The following is a 20,668-nucleotide window of genomic DNA, read 5'->3' on the forward strand; positions in this document are numbered from 1 at the left end:
GGAGCAACAGAAACCATTCCAGCCATAGATACTGCAATAGCCAGAGCCAAAATTGCTATTTTAAAAGTGAGTTCTTTATCCTTGAAGAAGCTTCTGAAAATTGAAATGCACATCTGTTTATATATTCATGATCTTCCTTTGCTCCTTGGCACAGATTGTATTTCTCCCTGATCTCATAAGTTTCTATAACTGTGCCACTGCGTAGCTAAATAAACCTTGAGTTTGGCCCTGCTAATCTAAGTGGGGGTTTATCTACAACAACTGGTAGATCAAAATTAATGGCCTTGTGAGCTCTTGTATGCTTCATAGCTCCATCCCACAATGACAAGAGGCTGATCCCTCTCACACATTTGTCTTGTTTACTAACAGATGAACTGATTTATCCCAGAAAAGAAGGTCAGCCTGGGTCTGAACCAGAGAGAGCTCCTCTCTGAAAGGCAAATAGGCCACAGAACTTTGATTACTTTAATGAAACAAAAAGAAGTTCAAGATCTTTCTCCTCACATAGGGAAATTTCACTCAGTAGCACACATTTATTGAGAACCTCAAAATGCTTAACCCTGTGTGGGAATGGGGACCCAGTGTCCATCTTTGCAGAACTTAGTCTCAGGGCCAGATCAAAAGTTAAACATCAGAAACAAAATGTGGGTCAGTGTTATGAATTTCAAGATGGTATAGAGCAGGGCTTCTTAAACTGTTTTCACTTGAGAACCTTTTTTTTTTTGGCCTAAGATTTCGTTTTGATTTGTTTGGGGTCACACCTGGCAGTAAACTCAGGGCTTACTCTTGGCTCTCCACTCAGGGATCACTCATGGTGGGAATTCAGGTACCATATGTAGTGCTGGGGGTCAAACCTGTATGAAAAGTGCCTTACCTGCTATACTATCTCCCCAAGTCCCCCTCCCCAGTTCCCACTGAAAAAATTTTATGCAACCCTGAGTATAAAAAATAGTTACACAAATCAAATATTTATTGCTATCATAAATTTACTTTAAGACAAAATTTTAAGATTTTTTAGGACTCTCACATTTAGTTACACAATCCCCTAATGGATCACTTTGGGCAGTTTAAGAAACCAGGCTACAAGAATATGGAAAAAACCCAAGTGCCCGAGAACAGATGACTGGTCAAAGAAACTCTGGTACATCTACACAGTGGAATACCATGCAGCTGTTAGAAATGATGAAGTCATGAAATTTGCATATAAGTGGATCGACATGGAGAGTATCATTTTAAGTGAAATGAGCCAGAAAGAGAGGGACAGACATAGAATGACTGCACTCATTTGTGGAATATAAAGTAACATAATAGAAGACTAACACCCAAGGATAGTAGGATAAGGACCAGGAAGATTCCTCCATGACTTGGAAACCGGCCTCACATGCTAGGGAAAAAGACTCCTGAGACAGAGAGGGGACCACCAAGCAAAGGAGGCCTCACTCGGGATAGGAGATGCGTGCTGAAAGTAGACTATAGACCGAACATGAAGACCACTTATTACCTGAATTGCAAACCATAATACCCAAAAGGAGAGAGAGCGAGAGAGAGAGAGAGAGAGAGTAAGTAAAAGGGAATGTGCCTGCCACAGAGGCAGTGAGGGGGAGGGATACTGGTAACATTGGTGGTGGAAAATGGGCACTGGTGGAGGGATGGGTACTCGACCATTGTATGACTGAAATGTAATCACAAAAGTGTGTAAATCTGTAATTCTATCTCATGGTGTTTCATTTAAAAAATTTAAAATAACAATATAAATAAATAAAAAGGTAAAATTTCCTAAGACTTAAAAAAAAAAAGAAAGAAACCAAGCTACAGAACACTGGGCTGAGACTCAAATGTGACTCAAATGTAATAATGGAGAATGAGTTCCCCCATCCTCCCATCCCACACTAGTGAGCTTCAGGGTAGAAGATGGTTTGTCAGAGGCTCTTTTATAGGTGCAGGCAGGCAGCACCTCGGATTGAAGACAGGAATGCATATAGCACCCCTCCTGGTTCTGCACACAGAAGCTGCTAACAGATGCTCACAGTGTGAATACAGATTTGCACTACAGAGCAAATGTATCACCCAACCCAAGTTCACCCAAAAATTATAATCTCTTAATCCGTGGCTACATTTTAACAGCCCTGGCACAATATGAATGTCTTATACACATTGATTTGTTTAATATTTTATAAAAATTCAGTCACATAATATCTATGATGATACCCGTCACATGGGTGAGAAAACAGATACTGGAAGAAAGGATGACAACTCACTTTAAGTTACACAGGCACAGCCAGTGAGCTGCCACCCCAGGTTTTAAATCTTGGTGATCTGTCTTAAAAGGTTTTCCCTCCTCTGTTTCACCTCTCCAAGAAGCAGTAAAAGATCCTTGGATATTTCCTGAGAGGAGCAAAACTACAACTCCAGACACAGGACTCCTCAAAGCTGCAGCCCCAAGGACTGTGACCTGGGAGTACTCCCTATTTTATCTCTTCCTACTTTCTCTCATGCACATCCTTAGAACAATAAGTCTGGCCATATCGAATGGGTAGTGTTAAACCTAGGACAAACTCTGCTCCACAACATCTGGAAAATGGCCCTCTCATTTATAGAGCCTGCGTAGCAGCTACTGTGGGTAGAAGACAGAGTAGAGGCCAGCAGGCAGCTACCTTCTTGTGAGTCACTTGTGCTCACATCTAAGATCCTTGAAATAAACTGGATGTCCAAGCATGATTCAGAATCCAATCCAGCCTCTGACTCAGATACCTGATGTAGCATACTGATATATTCAGGGGCACTTTTCCTAGAAAATTCTCCCCTGTATTTATATTGAAGGTGGGGAGACAAGAGGTGACAACTCAGCTGAATACTAAAGGATAAGGATTTGCTCCACTGAGGATCCGGTGAATGGCATTTTCCATCCTGTCAGTTCCATGGAATACTGACCACAGAACATTCTAGAAGAAACCCTCAAATCCGATTCAATGAGGTTTTGATACCTAGAGTTTCAAAAAGCAAAAATCATGTTTTCTCAAAAAGTGTTCAGAGTCTCCTAGATTTTTACCCTTGCTAGCTTTTTTCAATATTATTAACTCTATTATTCAATATTGTCTTCCACTACTTTGATAAACAAAGGTGCCATCATCCATTTACCTTTTCAATAACACTTCATAGTCCTTCACTTATTTCTACATTCAGCCCAAAAAGTTACTCCCCTTTCAGTTCCTGACAATATGGCCCCTGGATGGTAACACAGAAGTGTCCCACACTGGGTTAGAACTTCTTCAACCATGCAGTCTAGCTGCGTGCTGGTCTCACACTTGCTTAAATATGCCTGCTCTTTCTTCATGTCTATTTTTAGTTTCCTGGCTCAAACTTCTTCAGGCCACTGAAACACAACCCTCACTCTCCGTCCTTCCCTCTGCCATGTGTGTATGCTGCAGTGAGGATCCCCCCAGGTGAAAACTGCAAATCCCATAGAGCTCCTTAAGGCAAAACAAAAAAAAAAGTATGACTTCCGGCTCACAGCTCATTTATTAAGATGAACATCAGCTGGACAACCTTCTGATGGGCTTTCGTCTTTGAACTGGATGTGGACATTTCTCTCTCAGATGACAGAATCACTTCAACTTCCCCTTTGTAGTTGCTTCCTTTCCTTGAAGGTAGCTGCGTCTTGTTTTCTTTGAAAACCTTTTCCTTCCACAGTTGCCTGCCATGCCGACCGTCATCAGTCCGTCCGTGGCCCCCCGGACAGGGGCTGAGCCCAAGTCTCCAAGACCTGTTCCCTGCCCAGTCGAGAACAAGACCACCGAGGCTGGCGGGGGTAACCCAAGCGGTATCTACTCAGCCATAATCAGCCGCAATTTTCCTATCATCGGAGTGAAAGAGAAGACATTTGAGCAGCTCCACAAGAAATGTCTCGATAAGAAGGTTCTGTATTTGGATCCTGAGTTCCCCCCAGATGAAACCTCTCTCTTTTATAGCCAGAAGTTCCCCATCCAGTTTGTCTGGAAGAGACCTCCGGTGAGTAACTGATTTGTTGGCTGGCTGGGATTTTCCCTCAGAGAAGTCCTCCCACTTGTCATCTCTTGCACTCTGCTGTTCACATGGGTCCTGGGGGAAGGATCCTGGCGGCTGCCTCGGGGCTCTGGCCTCAGGTGAGCCCTGGCAGGTCCTCAATCTCATTCCCTGACTGGAAAAAAAAATCCTACTTTTTATAAAAGTCCTTTGGAATTCAGTATAATAATGAACTCCCTCAAAGTAAATATTCCCTTCCCAAAACAAATTGCAAAGAGCCCAGATTTGTCCTCTATTGCAATGTCATGCATCATTATTAAATCATTTCCATTTCTCAACCTAAATTCACGATGTTTCTCTTTAGTTTGTCAGTTACCATGTCTTTCTGACACACAGAAGCCCAGAAAAAAGGAGTGTTTTGGGCATAGACTGCTTTTTTCATGTATAAAATGCCGGAAATAAGTTAACTCAGATTTTCCTTTCCTACTTCTCTCTCAGTCATTCCTTTATCCCTTGTTACCTGTCAGTTACAAGCAAGTCAATTCTGTTGATTTTTGCTGCTGTCTGGCCTGGTCTCCTGCCCTTTCAGAAACCTTGAGCATTCAGGCATAATGACCTTCTCCCACTTCTCCCTTTATCCCTAGGTTGCTACATCAAAATAATAATAAATTGTTGCATTCTTCAAGTTAGTTAGGTCTTGTTCCCACTATGAGGGGGTTCTTTTTGTTTTTCTTGGTTTGGGGCCACTTCTGTCCATCCTCAGGGGTTACTCCTGGCTTTGCTCTTAGGAATTACTCCTGGAAGTGCTCAGGGGACTCTATGGGATGCTGTCGTTTGAATCTGGGTGAGCTGTGTGTAAGGCAAGCAATCTATCCACTGTACTATCACTCCAGCCCTATGAGTTTTTGTTGTTTTTTTTTAATAGGAGCCAGAGAGATAGTACAGTGAGTAGGGCATTTGCTTTGAACACAGATGACCTGGATTTGATCCCCAGCATCACATATGGTCCCCTGAGCACCGCCAGGAGTAATTTCTGAGTAATTACTCCAGAGACAGGAATAACTCCTGAGCACAACTTATGTGGCCCCCAAACAAAAAAATTATAATAAACATCCCAGATGAGCTTAATGAATGTGAATCTTTAACTTGGGAACAATTTCTGTAGCTGCTTCCCTCAATGGAAGGCTCAAAAGGGAAAATTAGAGGGCCAGAGAATAGTATAGGAGCAGCTGACCCAGGTTCAATCCCTGGCACCATACATGGTTCCCCAAGTTCCAGGAATAGTCCCTGAGCACCATGTGGTATGACCCCCTCCCACCCCCACTCACACACACACACACACACACACACCAAAAAAGAGAAAAATTAGGAAGATAATTATAACTTTTTTATGTAGGAGTACTGCTATTTATTCAGCCACTGATTAGGCTGATTGAATTGGGCATGAACTCCATCTTACTTTTTCTTTTTTTCAAATTTTATAATTTTATTTATTGAATCATGGTGAGAGCAGTTACAAAGCTTTCAGGTTTAAAGTCTCGGTCATACAGTGAAACACCCGTACCTTCACCAGTGCCCATTCTCCACCCCCCAAAACGCCAGTATACTCCCATCCCACACTCTCCCCCTACCTGTGAGGCAGATGATTTCCAAATTATTCTCTCTCTACTTTGATTACATTCAATATTTTGACACCAGACCCACCATTATTATTTGGGATTTTACCCCAACACTCAGACCTGCTGAAAAGGCAACAGTAGACAATTTGTTTTCTATTGCTGGTTATCAATAACATATGATGTCATGTGGCTGCAGTAGTGGCCACGCAATTTTGAAATTTCAAAATTTTAACAAATCTGGAGGGATATAAGCCAAAACCTGTTGGGTTCCGAGCTTTGTTCCTGAGTCTCTGGGATCATGACCGTTATGAGGCCCCGCATGTCTTGTCACTGAGGGCCCAAACCTGATTGTCCAATGGCATCTGGAGGATGGCAGCCACCGAACCATCAAGGGGAAGCAGGCGGAGGGACAGTACCCTTTCCCTTCTGGGATGGCTCAGCAACATTAACCTACTATGGGATCTGGACACATTTCTGCCAAAAGCCGCTGGGTTCCAAGATTTGTTTCTGAGTCTCTGGGATCATGGCCATTAAGCAACTTGATCAGGAGCCAAAGAGGCCTTTTGTGGGCAGCAAATCAGGTTCTCATTGGGACGAGGAGGAAAGGGCCAGCTCCACCCCATCCCATGAGACCCCACATGTCTCGTCACTGCGGGCCCAAACCTGACTGTCCAGTGGCCTCTGGAGGATGGTGGCCACTGGGCTGCCAGGGTGAATAGGCCAAGGCACAAAACCTATTCCCACCTGGGGTGACCCAGCACCAGTAACCTATTGCAGGGACTGGACATATTTCTGCCAAAAAGCCACTGGGTTCTGAGATTTGTTTGAATCTCTGGGATCATGGCTATTAAGCACCTTGATCAGAAGCCAGAGAGGCCATTCATGGGCGGCGACTCGGGGTCTTGTTGGGACGGGGAGAGGAAGATTCTTATAACTTTTTAAAGTGTATTATATCTCTGAGGGGGCTGGAGCGATAGCACAGCGGTAGGGTGTTTGCTTTGCGCACAGCTGGCCCGGCCAAGCCAGGTTTGATTCCTTCGCCCCTCTCGGAGAGCCCGGCAAGCTACCAAGAGTATCTTGCCTGCACGGCAAAGCCTAGCAAGCTACCCGTGATGTATTCAATACACCAAACACAGTAACAACAAGTCTCACGATGGAGACGTTACTGGGCCTTCTCAAGCAAATCGATGAATAATGGAGGACCGTGACTGTGATCATGATTTCTCTGAGGTGGCTGTGGGGTGTACACATGATTGTTTTCTAGAAGAAAAATAGTTCCTTTACTTTCAAAACAGAAGAGAAAATTAGAAGCCCAGGCAGATGGGAAAAAGCCACAGACCCCAGGATCAGAAGTTTTGACCCAACTCTCAAAAATTCACCTTTACAAGTAAGCTTGTGAAATGCCTGAAGGAAGTAACTTCTGGGTAAAAAGCAGAAGTGAGTGTTTTGGTTTACACAGGCAGGACTGGTCAGAATAGGCGGAAGTCAGTGTGGAAAGCACAGGACTACGGGAAGAGAGAGAAACATCAAGAAAGAAACAGGGCTGAGGGAGAATGGAGACAGAGCCTTTTCAGAAGCATGAACTGTAGGGGTTCATGACAAGCTGATCAAGGTTCCCAGAAACCAAAGGGCCCCTGAGAACACCAGAGAAGCATTTTGCTTAAGAGAAGCTGAGAACTGCTTTAGCATTTTCAGCCAAGCTTCAAGCTAAAAAAACAAAACAAAACAAAACCATCACCAACAGAACTTTTAGAAGTTATCAACTCCTGGAACACCACAAACAGCATAAACAGCTTCTATTTTAAAACACATAAACAAGAACAAGAACAACAACAAAATGCCTCCATATAGATCACAAGATGGAGAGTATTTGAGAATTTTCCTTCAGCCATTCCAAGTGGGTTGGATTTCTTTCTTGCTGTTAAGATGTTGAAGGGGAAATGTATGGCCCCATCCCCTTCAGTAATCTGTGGTTTGTAGCAGAAAATTCCCCCTATTTCTAGTCAGAACTCTTCTGGCCACAGCTTTGCCACATTGTCTCTGACTCTACCCCAAAAAGCAGTAAAATAGTCAGCTGATTTCCTCATAAAGTAATTCTCCTTGTTCTTGAATAATGTCATCTTGCCTTTAGTTTCATGTCAACTAGTCATCAAATTCTCTAACTTTATCCCAAAGGTATTACTTTCCCCACTCTGAAGGTGCTAGTGCAATGAGGTATATATAATTGAGCTTCCTTATTTTGCACTTGTGAACTCAACTATTTACTGAATTTACTTGTTAAAAAAAATCAATATTCTTGGTGCTTCTCTGGACATTTTCAGACATGTGTAGGACAGTGAGAAATTGGATTTGCATACGCCCTTCTGAAATCAAACCAGACGCTACTCTGCCTTCTTGTTTCAGCTCTTAGGCTGTAACAAGTTTCCTTCTTCTGTTCGATTGTTCTATTAGTGCCTACTTTTCATCTTTTTTTCTCTCTTTTTGTTGGTGATTTTAATGTTTAAAATATGCCCCAACCACAGTGCTAAAATGTGGTTTAGGTTTCTCCTCAGTCAAGTTTGGATGTTGTTCGCTGTGAATTCAATTTCAGTGAATCAATAGTGTGACATGTATTTATATATAAATATGTATACATAAATATATGTGTATTATATATTAAGTGAGCAGAAACACATTAAATAAGACTTTGTATTGATCAGTTGATTAAAATGTGATCAGATAATCACAGGAATCTGATCCTGTGTCCCTGAGTAAGCAATGATTCACTCCCAGTGTCTTTACAGTGCCTTTGTAGAATATAAGAACCAGTGTCAAGTATTGCAGCTTGAGAGGCTGGTGAGATGATTCAAAGAGTTGGAGCCATGAGTTCCATCCCTAGCACCAAATGCTCCCTGTGTGGCTCCCAGGCTGTGCTAGGAATGGTCCCAAGCAACAGCAGGTGTGGTCCAAAGAGACTCAGAGCTTGAAACAAAGCCCTATTGAGAGTATGATCAGTAAAAGGTATGGAAACATATTTTATTCCATTATAGTCATTTGTTTCTTTTTTTGGAAAGAAGGGGGACAGGCCTAGCTGTGCTCAGGAATCATTCCTGGCAATGTTCAAGGAATCAGGGAACTCTAAGGGTGCCAAGAATCAAACCTGGGTTGGCTACATGCAATGCAAATTATACTATCTCTCCACCCCTTCCCCCAGCTATTTTTCTTTTGGATATTCAAAATATCCCATCTTTGGACACTGGGAGTCCTCCCCCCACCCCCCCATTCCTGTAAGTTGCCTGTACCATTTCTTTCTTATGACCTTGCTCATTTTCAATAGACTCCTCATTTTCTGACCACACCAAAATGGCGCAGGCTCATTATTTACATATTTTGCTCCTGACCCTGAATTAGTTTATTGAGTGCAAATTAATTTTAACTTGACTCCTGTCTATATGCTTGGGTTCATTCCTGGCAGTGCTCAGGAGACCTTATATATGGGGATAATTGGCCACATGCAAAGCAAGTTCCGTGACCCCTATACTACCTCTCCAGCTCTAGAATTAACTCTTACATCAAAACTGACTCCTTTAATTCTGAGATAGTTAAACTAAGAAGGTGAAGTGTAGAAGAACATTGTTACCAACTTCTAGGATCCAGTACTTGGCCTTAACATCAGGATAATGTCACTCTGAAGTTGGAAGCTTCCTGGCCACCTGTGGTCCCTTGCTCTAACGACCTCTTCCATGTACCCCATTGCCTCTATAATTAACACTCCCCCCCTAGGTATCTTTCCTGCCAGAGTATCACTTGACCTGTGTTACTCAGTGCAGAAAAATAAATTCTTTGGCACTAATAAAAGTTATGTCAGGCCAGCAAGCAGTAAGAGAAGGAGCAGAACTACAGGGGAACTCTGGGTGGCATGCAGTGAGACCCCAATTTCTAGAGCCTGGAGTCCATTTACTCTGTAACAACTTCTCTCAGGGACATATTTCTCTTTCCAGTGAACCAGCTTGGCTGGAGGTCTGCTTGTGATTTGCTTTAGAATATTATCTTCTGTCAGACAGTTTACAGATAGGGGGGTCTTGGGTTAGGCACAAAGAGGAAGATGGGGAAAGGAGGGGATGCACTGCAAAGAGTAGTCTTACAGTTGTATTTATGAATAGAAATCTGGTCTTTGTTTTGGGGACGCAATGGGGGGATGGGCAACATCAGGCTATGCTCATGGCTTACTCCTGAGTCTATGCTCGGGGATCACTCCTAGCAGTGCTCGGGGAACCATATGTGGTACTACAGACTGAGCCCAGGTCAGTTACATGAAAAGCAAGCACTTTACCCACTGTACACTCTCTCTCTCTCTCTCTCTGTTTATTTATTTTTTAAATCACCACGTTTATTTATTTTTGTGGGGAGGGGAGGGGTCACACCCAGCAATGCTCAGGGGTTATTCCTGGCTCTGCACTCAGAAATTAACTCCTGGTGATTCTTGGAGGACTATATGGGATGCCAGGGATTGAACCCTGGTCATCCGTGTGCAAGGCAAATGCCCTTCCCACTGTACTGTCGCTTGAACCGCACCCCCACCACCACCTCTCTCTAGCCTCCAGACCTGATCTTGATGCTGACACTAGCAAGTTCACATACTTTCTGGTTCACTTTTCTTTTCTATAATGAAAGACGATATTCTTATTATCCAATTGTTCTGAGTTAGCATCCGTAAGTTCCTATGGAAGGAAAAGACAAATGCACCTGGCTAACTTGGCTTTGACCCAGTACCCTATATGAAATTAGACACAGTGGTGAACAAACTGAAAAAACTCAGCAATACAATGTTGAAAATGAGGTCTCCTTTTTTGATTTTTGTTTGTTTGTTTGTTTGTTTTGAGGCCACACCTACCAGTGCTCAGGAGTTATTCATGGCTCTGCATTCGGGAATCACTCCTGGTGATGTGCTCTAGGGGACCATATGGGATTCCAGGGGTTGAACCAGGGTTGGCAAGGCAGTCACCCTACCCACTACTATCACTGCAGCCCCTGAAAATTGTGTTTCTTCCACTGATATCTTCAGTTAATTAACAGAGATAGGATTGTTACTCAGAAGTCTTCCTCAGTTTAAAAGCTCTGACATGTTTGAAGGTCTTGTTGGTGCCCATCCATTTGTGAGGGTAAATTCTTCCATTTCTTCATTAAAAGGTAAAGGTAAAGGCCCTCCCGTTGATCGTCGATTTGCTCGAGCGGGCCCAGTAACGTCTCCATTGGAGACTTTGTTGTTACTGTGTCTGGCATATTGAATACTCTCGGTAGCTTGCCGGGCTCTCCGAGAGGGGCGGAGGAATCGAACTCGGGTCGGCCATGTTGGCCGCTTGTAAGGCGAACGCCCTACCCGCTGTGCTGGTGATATGAAAAGGCTGGAGAAGAGATCCAAGCACAAACTGGTTTAAAACAACAGAATTTACTCTTCAATTGCTTCCTACTTGATCTTGGGTTAAGGGTTAAGGGTCAGAAAGATAGCACAGGGGTTAAGGCACTTGCCTTGCACACCACTGACCCTGATTCAGTTTCTGATACCATATGCACATATCATCGTCCAACCACCACCAGGAGGGATCTCTGAGCACAGAGCCAGGAGTAAGCTCTTGGCACTTCTGGGAGATCCCCTCAAAAACCAAAATTAATTAAAACTTATCAGAGTAGGTTTGCAGGGAGCTACAGAGAGCCCTGAATATCTTGCCAGCTTTGTACCTCACCTCCAGCTTGGGTTTTCTAAGCATGGAGATTTAAGTTTACGTGCTGATTCTTGACTCACCAGTTTCTTTTCTCAAGCTTTTCATATCTGCCTCCCCTTTTCCGCCCTCTTTAGAGATGGACTTCTTAGCTCTGACCTCCAGTGGCCACATTTCTGTGTTCTGTGACCTCAGATCTCCCAGCGACGATGACTGAGTTCTCCAGTAGATTTTATCAGTGAACTCCCTCCCGATGGGATTCTGCATTGAATTTAGGTGTTTGGCATTTTGGTGCTGGCTGAAGGAGCTCCCTTCCAATTCTATATCTCTTATTTGCTTGTTAGCTCATACACATGAAATATCTGTAAATGTCTTTTGCTACTTTTTTGTATTTAGTTTTTTAATGCATCTCAAAATGTAGGCATTTTGTACAAATCACAGACCTTTTCTTGGTTAGATGTATTTAAATATCTTCTCACACTTTGTGACTTGCTTTTTCACTCTCTTAAGAGTATACTATTGGGGGGCCAGAGAGACAGTACAGCGGAGAGGGAGTTTGCCTTGCACGCAGCTGACCTGGGTTCAATCCCCGGCATCCCATATGGTCCCCCGAGCACCACCAAGAGTGATTCCTGAGTGAAGAGCCAGGAGTAACCCCTGAGCATCGCTGGGTGTGACCCAAAAAGCCAAAAAAAATAGAGTATTTTATTGGGGAGATGGAGAGATAATAAAGGGATTAAGGCACTTTTCTGCCTTTATTTTTGGGTCTGTAATCCAACTCAATGAGATTTTTGCCTATGCTGGGGAGATAGGGTTATAATGTATTGGATTTTTAAATATGCATATTCAAATGTTTCAGCATAATTTGTTAATGAGCTGATCTTTTCTCCTTTTGTAATGACAATTGTAAAATAAAGTAAGTGTGTCAGTGTGGGTCTGTTTCCGCCATAGTAAGGGTACTGTCTGGGTTTGTCTGTCTTGTACTAACACCTCCCCTGTGCTGATGAGATGATTATCTGGTCCAGCAAGTCCACCCAACTTGCTTCCTTCTTCAGCATTACTTCAGTCAGTTTTGGCTCTTTGCCTTGAACATTAGAATCAGAGTGTTCCCTTCTACAACATATCCTGTTGGGACTTTATTTGAAGTTGTAATAAACCTCAATAAACCTTCCTAGACATGAAGAAAGAGGTTTCTCACTTTAAACAACATTTTATCAATCTTTCAATCAACTTTTTATCAATTTTTACAGAAGATTCCTGAACATTCCTTGTCAGATTAATTTCTAGGTGTTTTTTTCTTGTTGTTCTTATTTTCACAAATCACATTTTAAAAATGTGTACATTTATAGCCTTGCATGCTGCCAACCCTGCAGTCCCTGACACTGCTTATGGTCCTCTGAGCACCACGAGTGATGACTGAGCACAGAGCCAGCAGTAGCCCTTGAGAACCACTGGGTATGGCCAGATCCCAAAGTGTACATTGTATACAATTGTATCATCTAATTCTTGTTTTATGTAGTGGCAAGTCAATGCCCCCCACAAACCCTAGAATATGTTAATAATAAAGGAGATAACATGTCTGGTTCCCCAATTTAAAGGGAATATTTCTAATATCTCCATTCTTTTTTATTTTGGGGGGATACACAAAGAGGTAGAAATGGAGCAATAGCACGGGGTAGGGCGTTTGCCTTGCACACAGCCAACCCAGGTTTGATTCCTCTGCCCCTCTTGGAGAGCCCAGCAAACTACCAAGAGTATCCTGGCCGCACAGCAGTCTGGCAAGCTACCCATGATGTATTCGATATGCCAAACACAATAACAACAAGTCTCACAATTTGTTGTGAGACATTACTGGTGCCCGCTCGAGCAAATCAATGAACAACGGGAGGACAGTGCTACAGTACTACACAAAGAGGTGTTAGGGGTCATTCCCAGTGTTTTGGGGGGAACCAGATATTATTAGGAATTTAACCTTGGTCTCCTGAATACAGTGCATGAGCCCAGTTCCTTGAGTCATCTCCCCCTCCCCAGTGTTTCCATCCTAATGAATGGAGTTATTATAGATTCATTTATAGTATTACTCATCATTAAAGCCTTTTGCTAATAGTTTCTTTAGAAATCATCAATTATCATTGAACTTTAATATATTTTTTTCTGCATGTGTTGAAACAGCCATGGAATTTTTTCCTTTAAATATTTATTGTATCGAATATTCAACTCTGTTCTATTGATCTGCAGGTCTGTTTCTAGCCCAATACCATGCCGTTTTAATTACTACTGCTAATAAATTTACTCTTGACTAAAAAAAAAAAAAAAAAAAAAAAAAAAAAATATTTATTGTATCATGGGCTGGAGTGATAATATAGCAGGTAGAGTACTTGCCTTGTACATGATCTACCTGGGTTTGATACTCAGGACCCCATATGATTCCCGAGTCTACCAGATGTGATATGTGAGTGCAGAGCCAGGAATAAGCCCTGTGCACTGCCAGGTGTGGCACAGAAACAAAAATATTTTTTAAAATAAATAAACTCAGGGACTGGAGAGATACTACAGCAGGTAAGGTGCTTGCATGTGTGCAGCCAACCTGCCTTTGATCCCCAGCATCACATATATCCCCTGAGCACTCCTAAGAATGACCCTTGAGCACAGAGCCAGGTGTAAGCCCTGAGTACCACCATGTGTGTCTCAACCTCCCTCCCCAATTTTTTAATGAAAAATTAAGTAAACAGTATATTACCAGGACAAATAAATATGAATTTTCAAATCTGGGAAGAAGATAGCAAAAATTCTGAAAATTTTTAGAAGAAAATAATTGTCCCATGACAAGAAATGCTCATCATGGAGCTAAGGAGCTGCCTCAGCTATTGAGTACACGCCTGCATGCACTAGGCCCGACTGTGAACAGCTTCAGAGGCTGAACCCAGGTCTGTGTGGAAGAAGCTACTGCAAGGCCAAGAAGGAGGCAACCCCCTGAAGTAGCCCAAGGTGGTGAAGACACACCTGAGGGACATGATATAGGTCTATAGCTTATTTTCTTGCAATATCTTTTTTTTTCTCGTGTAGGTATTAAGGTAAAACTGGCTTCATAGGATGAGTTAGAAAGTTTTCCTTCTGCTACTATTTCCTGAAAGAGATTATGGAAAAGTGGAACCATTTCTTCCTTGGATGTATCATAGAATTTATCAACAAAATAATACACATGCAATTCTTGCACTTTTGGAGGGTTATTATTGACTGATGGTAGAGTCATTACTGCCTTACCCCTTCATGGTCTGTGGTGTTAGTAATGATAACCCTTCATTCATTTTTTATATTGGTCATCTGAAAGTCTTTCTGACTTTACTCCAGCTTTGGGATTTCATGTTATCTTTTATTTCCAATTTTACATTTTTGTTGATTCAACTCCTTTTAAAATTACTTTTCTCATCTGCTTGTGTTTAACTTAAACCTGCTCTTGTATTACAAGGTAGAACTGGAGAGTATAGAAGATCTTAGTTCTCTTCATATACCCTTTTAATACATTTAGTGCTATAGATTTCCTTCTAACTCCCCCAGCCCTGGAAAGTGTTTATATTATTTCAATCATCATGACTGACGTGGGCCAGGGTTGGAGAGAGAACAGAGGTTAAGGCACTTGCTTTGCATGTGCATTGTTCCTAAACCAAAACAATTTTCAGACAGATGCCTTCAGAAATTTCTTTTGAGGATCCTAAAGATGACTCTGGCATCAAGTGCCTTCCTGGGACACAGGAGGCTAAGAGTTTATTTGGTCCCTGGTTCTGCCCATATGCACTGAGTGTAGCCTTGCTCTGCTGTTTGGCTAAGCTGTATGGGGTCTCCAGAGATATGGAATGTATCGTCTCTGGCACTGTACACAAGCATCACAACCAAAGTATGTGACCCCTGGTGCACACCACACCAAGTGTGTGTGTGTGTGTGTGTGTGACAATTGGTCATAGAAACCACAACAAAAGGGAAAATAAATTTATTTTCAGCCCTATTCCCATGACCTTCCCTCCCTTATTGGTAACCTTTTACAAATAGCTGATGTTGGTTTGTCAATATATTCCATTTGATTTCCTGTAAGAGTTGTGTGTGTGGTCTAAGTAAGACATCGAATGGGAGGGATACACTTGGGGTATCTTGAATTGTAGAATGGGGAGAAGGTAAGGGGTGGCACTGTGTTGCAGGGATAATAACAGGGATTAAGGGGCTTGCCTTGTACTCAGTTGACTAGCTTGATCCTCAGCAATGCATATGGTCAGTCCCCTGAGCACAGAGACAGAAGTAGCCCGGAGTAGCACTACGACTGAGTGTATCCCCAACCTCCTCCACCAAGTGATATTAAAACTAAAACACAGAGTCTATAGTTATTTCCATTTTTTAAGTTAAAAATTAAAAAGCATAAGATACACCCAAACCAAAACAAGAGCACCCTCTGTTGGACTCCATCAGTTGCACATCATTGGTCATGCAGATCTCCCTCTGTGCCAAAGCACAGCTGTCCCTGTGACGCCTTTTTGAAACCAAAACGGCATAAATCACAACAATGATGACCACTCATTCAGTCACACATTGGTTAATGACAGTGATGCTTTCTGATTAATGTGTGGTCAGCCTTGAACAACTCAGGGGTTAGAGACACTGGCTGCAGCACTGAGCAGGGCAGCCTACTCTGGCCTCCCTGTCTGTGGGCTCCAACCAACCTCCCTGTCTCGTTGAATCTGTGGCTCCAAAAGCCACGCAGAGGGTGAAAGTCTATACGAATCCTCACAGTTAAAACCTTATTCAAGGGTCAATGGCACTAATTTGGTCTTTCTTAAAAGTGAAGTTGGTGGGACAGGAACAGCAGGTAGGGCATTTGCCTTGCACACAGCCGACCCGGCCAACTTGGGTTTGATTCCCAGCATCCCATATGTTCCCCTGAGCACTGCCAGGTGTAATTCCTGAGTGCAGAGCCAGGATTAACCCTGTGAATATCCTGGTGTCTCTCTCTCTCTCTCACACACACACACATACACACACACACAAAAGTGAAGTGGTGTCACCTAAACATCTATAAGTAGTGGTGGCAGGGTGGGGCACCCTGTATCTGTACTTTTGAAAAGTTCGGAGACCCTAGTTCTCTACTGGGTGAATTTCAGTTTTTAACTACTTCCCCTAAGGAGGAGGTAGTCTATGAGGTCCAGCCCAATTATTCTGTTTGCCTCAGATCTTGAGTCCTGTGAACGCTGGAACATAGGCTGGCTCTAAGTTATCTGTATTACCACATCTCTAGAAGAAAGGGCTTTAGTTGTCCTCCTGCATCTCTTCTTCTGTCACAGAATTAAGAGCATGACTGTTGTTCCTTTGTCAAAGCTGAGACAGTACTGATACTATCACCCCCACATGCATAAATTGGGCTGAAGTTAGGGCACCTACATGCAGCCAACCTGGATTTGGTCCTCAGCATCCCATATGCTCCCCTGACCACCACCAGGAATGATCCCTGAGCACTACAGAATGTGACCCAAAAGCAAAAGATAAAAAATGTTTTCCTGAGTTTGTCAGCCCTTGAGTATTGCATGAAAGATGAGCACACAAAACTCAGATGCTTGTGAAGCTATAGTTTATTGTATCATTTAAGCAGATGGTTCTAGGTCTCTACCAAATGTCCAGGTCTCTCTGCCCATGCACTACTTTATCCATCTATCCCTTCGCTGACACTTGTCCAGAATACAACTTCCTGCTTCTGTCCCTCGTTGCCCATACACCTTGAGTGCATGGTGACCAGGTCCTGTTCCTCGCTGTGCTGGATTCAGTGCATGACTTCCATGTCTGAGATCTACAGCGGGAACCCTGTATCCCATGTCCTCTCGCTGGGTTTGCTACTCTGTAATCTTCACTGGGCCTCTCGAGGGTCACTCCAGTGGCTCCTTGTCCTCAAGGTTTTCCTTGTTCTGGCCACATGTTGTGTGGATGAGAGCTACCTACTTCCTGCCATCTGTGCAGATGGGGCTAAAGAGGAAGCTACTTGCCCAAGGACTTCCTTTTACTTCTTAGTGTTTCCTGCCCCCAATCATTTCGTTTTCTACTTTGACTCTGCCCCACTTCCTCTGTCACAACAAAGCCCTAGCTGTTCAGATACATCCTCCAGACGTGGAACAGTGCGGGGGTGCAGGTAGTGCCATAGGAAAGGCAGGCATCCTGCTGCTGTCTGCCTCTCTAGCTGTGTATTTTGGGGGAAAGTCTCTTAAGCTCACTGAGTCTCAGTTTTCTTACCTGAAAAACAGAAGTTATGGTATTCAATTAACCATAACTGTTTTAGAAACTGAAATAAGAATGTGAAACTCCTGATACATAGAGCCTGCACTATGGAACAGACCACAATACATAATAGTTTGCACCCAGTAGGGGTACAAACTACTGGGTACAAACCACTGGGGTATTATTGGGCTGGAGTGATATCACAGCGGGTAGGGCATTTTCCTTGGCCGACCCAGGTTTGATTCCTCCGCCCCACTCGGAGAGCACAGCAAGCTACTGAGAGTATCTTGCCCGCACGGCAAAGCCTGGCAAGCTATCTGTGACATATTCAATATGCCAAAAACAGTAACAACAAGTCTCACAATTTGTTGTGAGACGTTACTGGTGCCCACTCCAGCAAATGGATGAACAACGGGAGGACAGTGCTACAGTGCTACCCCTACTGAAATTTCCTTTCTGTTTCACAGGAGATTTGTGAGAATCCCCGGTTTATCATTGATGGAGCCAACAGAACTGACATCTGCCAAGGAGATCTAGGTAGGAAAGTCTTTGGGTTATGACCAGCCAAATAATCAAGGGGATACTAAAAGGTAAGATTCTTGGGGTCAGAGAGATATTGGGACACCTTGTCCAACTGAGCCTTCCGTCCAATCTCAAGCATATAGCTCCCTGAACACAGAGTCAGGAGTAAACTCTGAGCACCACCAGGTGTGGCCCAACACCCTCCCCCCATGGAGGTGTTCCATGGAGGTCATGAGCATGTGAGATTGTGTCACTGATGGAGGAATTACCTGCCACTTCCTGGGAAATCAGTCCCGTGGGAGTAGGTCACTCAGTGGCACATCAACAGACCGCTGTCAAACTCCTTCCCTTGGGTAACACCTCTTTAGGGGCAGATCTGGAAGCAGGACAGAGCCTCAGATGACCCCCATTCTGTAGAGCAGCAGAGCGGCTGGGTTGGAGAGTTCCCTCCTGAGAGCTGTACCTGCTTTCACCTGCAGGGGACTGCTGGTTCCTCGCAGCCATCGCCTGCCTGACCCTGAACGAGCACCTGCTTTTCCGCGTCATACCCCATGACCAGAGTTTCACTGAGAACTATGCAGGCATCTTCCACTTCCAGGTGAGGTAATGAGTCAACAGATAAGAGGACTAGCTGGTACCCACCCGCTGCAGACCTCCTGGTATTTGTTTCCCCACAGCTCAGGAAAAGGTTCCTCCCACCCTGCCAGCCTTAGCTGTAGGCAGGGACCCCCTTAAGACTTCAAGTCTGTGAGGAAACAGTTGTTTGTGCCTGTCTCTCATCACCCCCATCCCCCAACTCACAGCCCCTTCGCTGTTCCCCAGAAAGGCTGAAAAACATCCTGTTGATGGGCATGTGGATCTATTTTTGCCTCAGCAGCTGCCTGGCCACAGCGTGGTGGCCCACAGTGCATCCCAAGCAGGTCTTGAATTTTCAAATGCACTTGTACTGGGAATCTACAGGGTCCTTAAGGCCATCAAGAAAGCCCCCACTGGTGACTTGACCCATTTCCTTCTACAAAAGCAGGTCTGTGCCAAGTCTCTCACTATCCCTTCTGGCCCTAGAAGAACAATCTGGTTAATCTAGTTGGGCTTAGAAGTGAGACTCTGGCCCCAGAATCAATTCAGTCACTGAAAATTTTCCCCATCTGAAGGGCCCTGCCATAGAGCCAAATCCCTGTGGTGGCCCAGAACAGAAATGACTTTCGCATGCTCCTCATAGTAGCCCAGCAACTACTTTTCTTTTCTTTTCTTCTTTTCTTTTCTTTTTTTTATTTTGTGGTCATTTTTAAAAATTTTATAAAGTAGTTCACAATATTTGATTACATTTAATATTCAAACACCAATCCCAACACCATTTCCATCACCATATTTCTGATGTTTCCATCCCAAACCCTAACCCCTGCCCCAAAGCAGAACCAAAATAATTTATTTTGCATTGTTTGTTATGAAAAATTGCTAAAAATGATACCAAAAAGTTTTCTTAGAGGAAAGAGTGTGAATATTGTTGTATTTCACCCAGGGGCCATTAAGCCCTTTTATAAGAGATCACTAACATGTTGTCAAAGCCTTGGTGCATATATATATATATATATATATATATATCTGTGAAAAAATATTTCCCTCTAAAATTGGTTGCCTCCACTTTTAACCCCATCAAATGTAGCATGGTACTCTTGGAGTATAGGTGTGCATTCGTGTCCACACGGTCCAGGAATAGGTTCACTCGTGGGTGAGACTCAGCCAGATCATGTGAAGAGCAGCCATGAGCATGGTGGCAGTTGAATTCTGTAGGTTCCTGGCTGCTAGGGCTGAGTCCCTTGGGGTGGAGAGGCACCCCCCTCCAGGGTGCCCCAAATGAAACAGCCTGGCGCGGATCTAACAGCATGGTTATAGTGTGTGTCGTGTTATGCTCCCTCCCAGGAGAGAAGCACAGCTACTTTTCAAGGGTTCTAAAAACTTAAGTCTGTCTCTGACCCCAGAGGCTCCTAATTTTCTGGGACTGACCCAGATCATCAGTTCCAGGCTTCCTGTCTCCGGAGTGCCTGTAGGTGGGAGGCCTCACACAAGATCTTCTCTTCTGCTCAGGGTCAGTATCTGCTGCCCTCTGAGCCTGGGCTAAACAATCAGGATCTGGACTTCATTTCTTTCCTGTGCCTTCAAGCTGCTTATTTCCCTTGGATAATTATAGTCCAATACCTAAGGCCCATAAATACAAAGATCAGACTGGATTTTTGCCCCATTTTCAGTTTAGGAGAAAATGTTATTGGAAGTACCTTTCATCTTCAATTAAAACTATTTCTGTCCAACAAATTCCATGGTATGCATGCTTATATGGTGGGGCCCTGGGTTTGTTCCCCACCACCACATGGTCCCTTGATACTGAACTGAAAATAGCCCCAACCACTATCAGTCATGGCCTCCAAGCAAAACAGACAGAAAGAGCCACCCCAAAGTGAAATTATTGGACAGTGTTTCAGCAAAAAGCAGAGTATATTCTGGGTTACTTTCCTCTCTTATGTTCTTTCTTTTTCAACAGAAACTTCTATCTTGTCTGTCATCCAAAGACATGTAAATCAA

At 43.5% G+C, this 20,668-nt stretch overlaps 1 protein-coding gene across 3 annotated transcripts in view; it reads left to right on the forward strand.

The window, feature by feature from the left end:
• Positions 1 to 3,699: 3,699 nt before the first annotated feature.
• Positions 3,700 to 20,668, forward strand: part of CAPN3 (calpain 3) — a 42,398-nt gene continuing 25,429 nt past the window's right edge. For all 3 annotated transcript variants that reach the window (XM_056134276.1, XM_056134275.1, XM_056134277.1), the window contains exons 1-3: positions 3,700 to 4,008; positions 18,037 to 18,106; positions 18,571 to 18,689. In XM_056134276.1, the coding sequence (XP_055990251.1) occupies positions 3,700 to 4,008; positions 18,037 to 18,106; positions 18,571 to 18,689 (498 nt within the window). The remainder of the gene's footprint in view (positions 4,009 to 18,036; positions 18,107 to 18,570; positions 18,690 to 20,668) is intronic.

The sequence above is a fragment of the Sorex fumeus genome, unplaced genomic scaffold (assembly GCF_029834395.1).
Source record: "Sorex fumeus unplaced genomic scaffold, SorFum_2.1 ptg000098l, whole genome shotgun sequence".
In the NCBI taxonomy this organism is placed as follows: Eukaryota; Metazoa; Chordata; class Mammalia; order Eulipotyphla; family Soricidae; genus Sorex; species Sorex fumeus.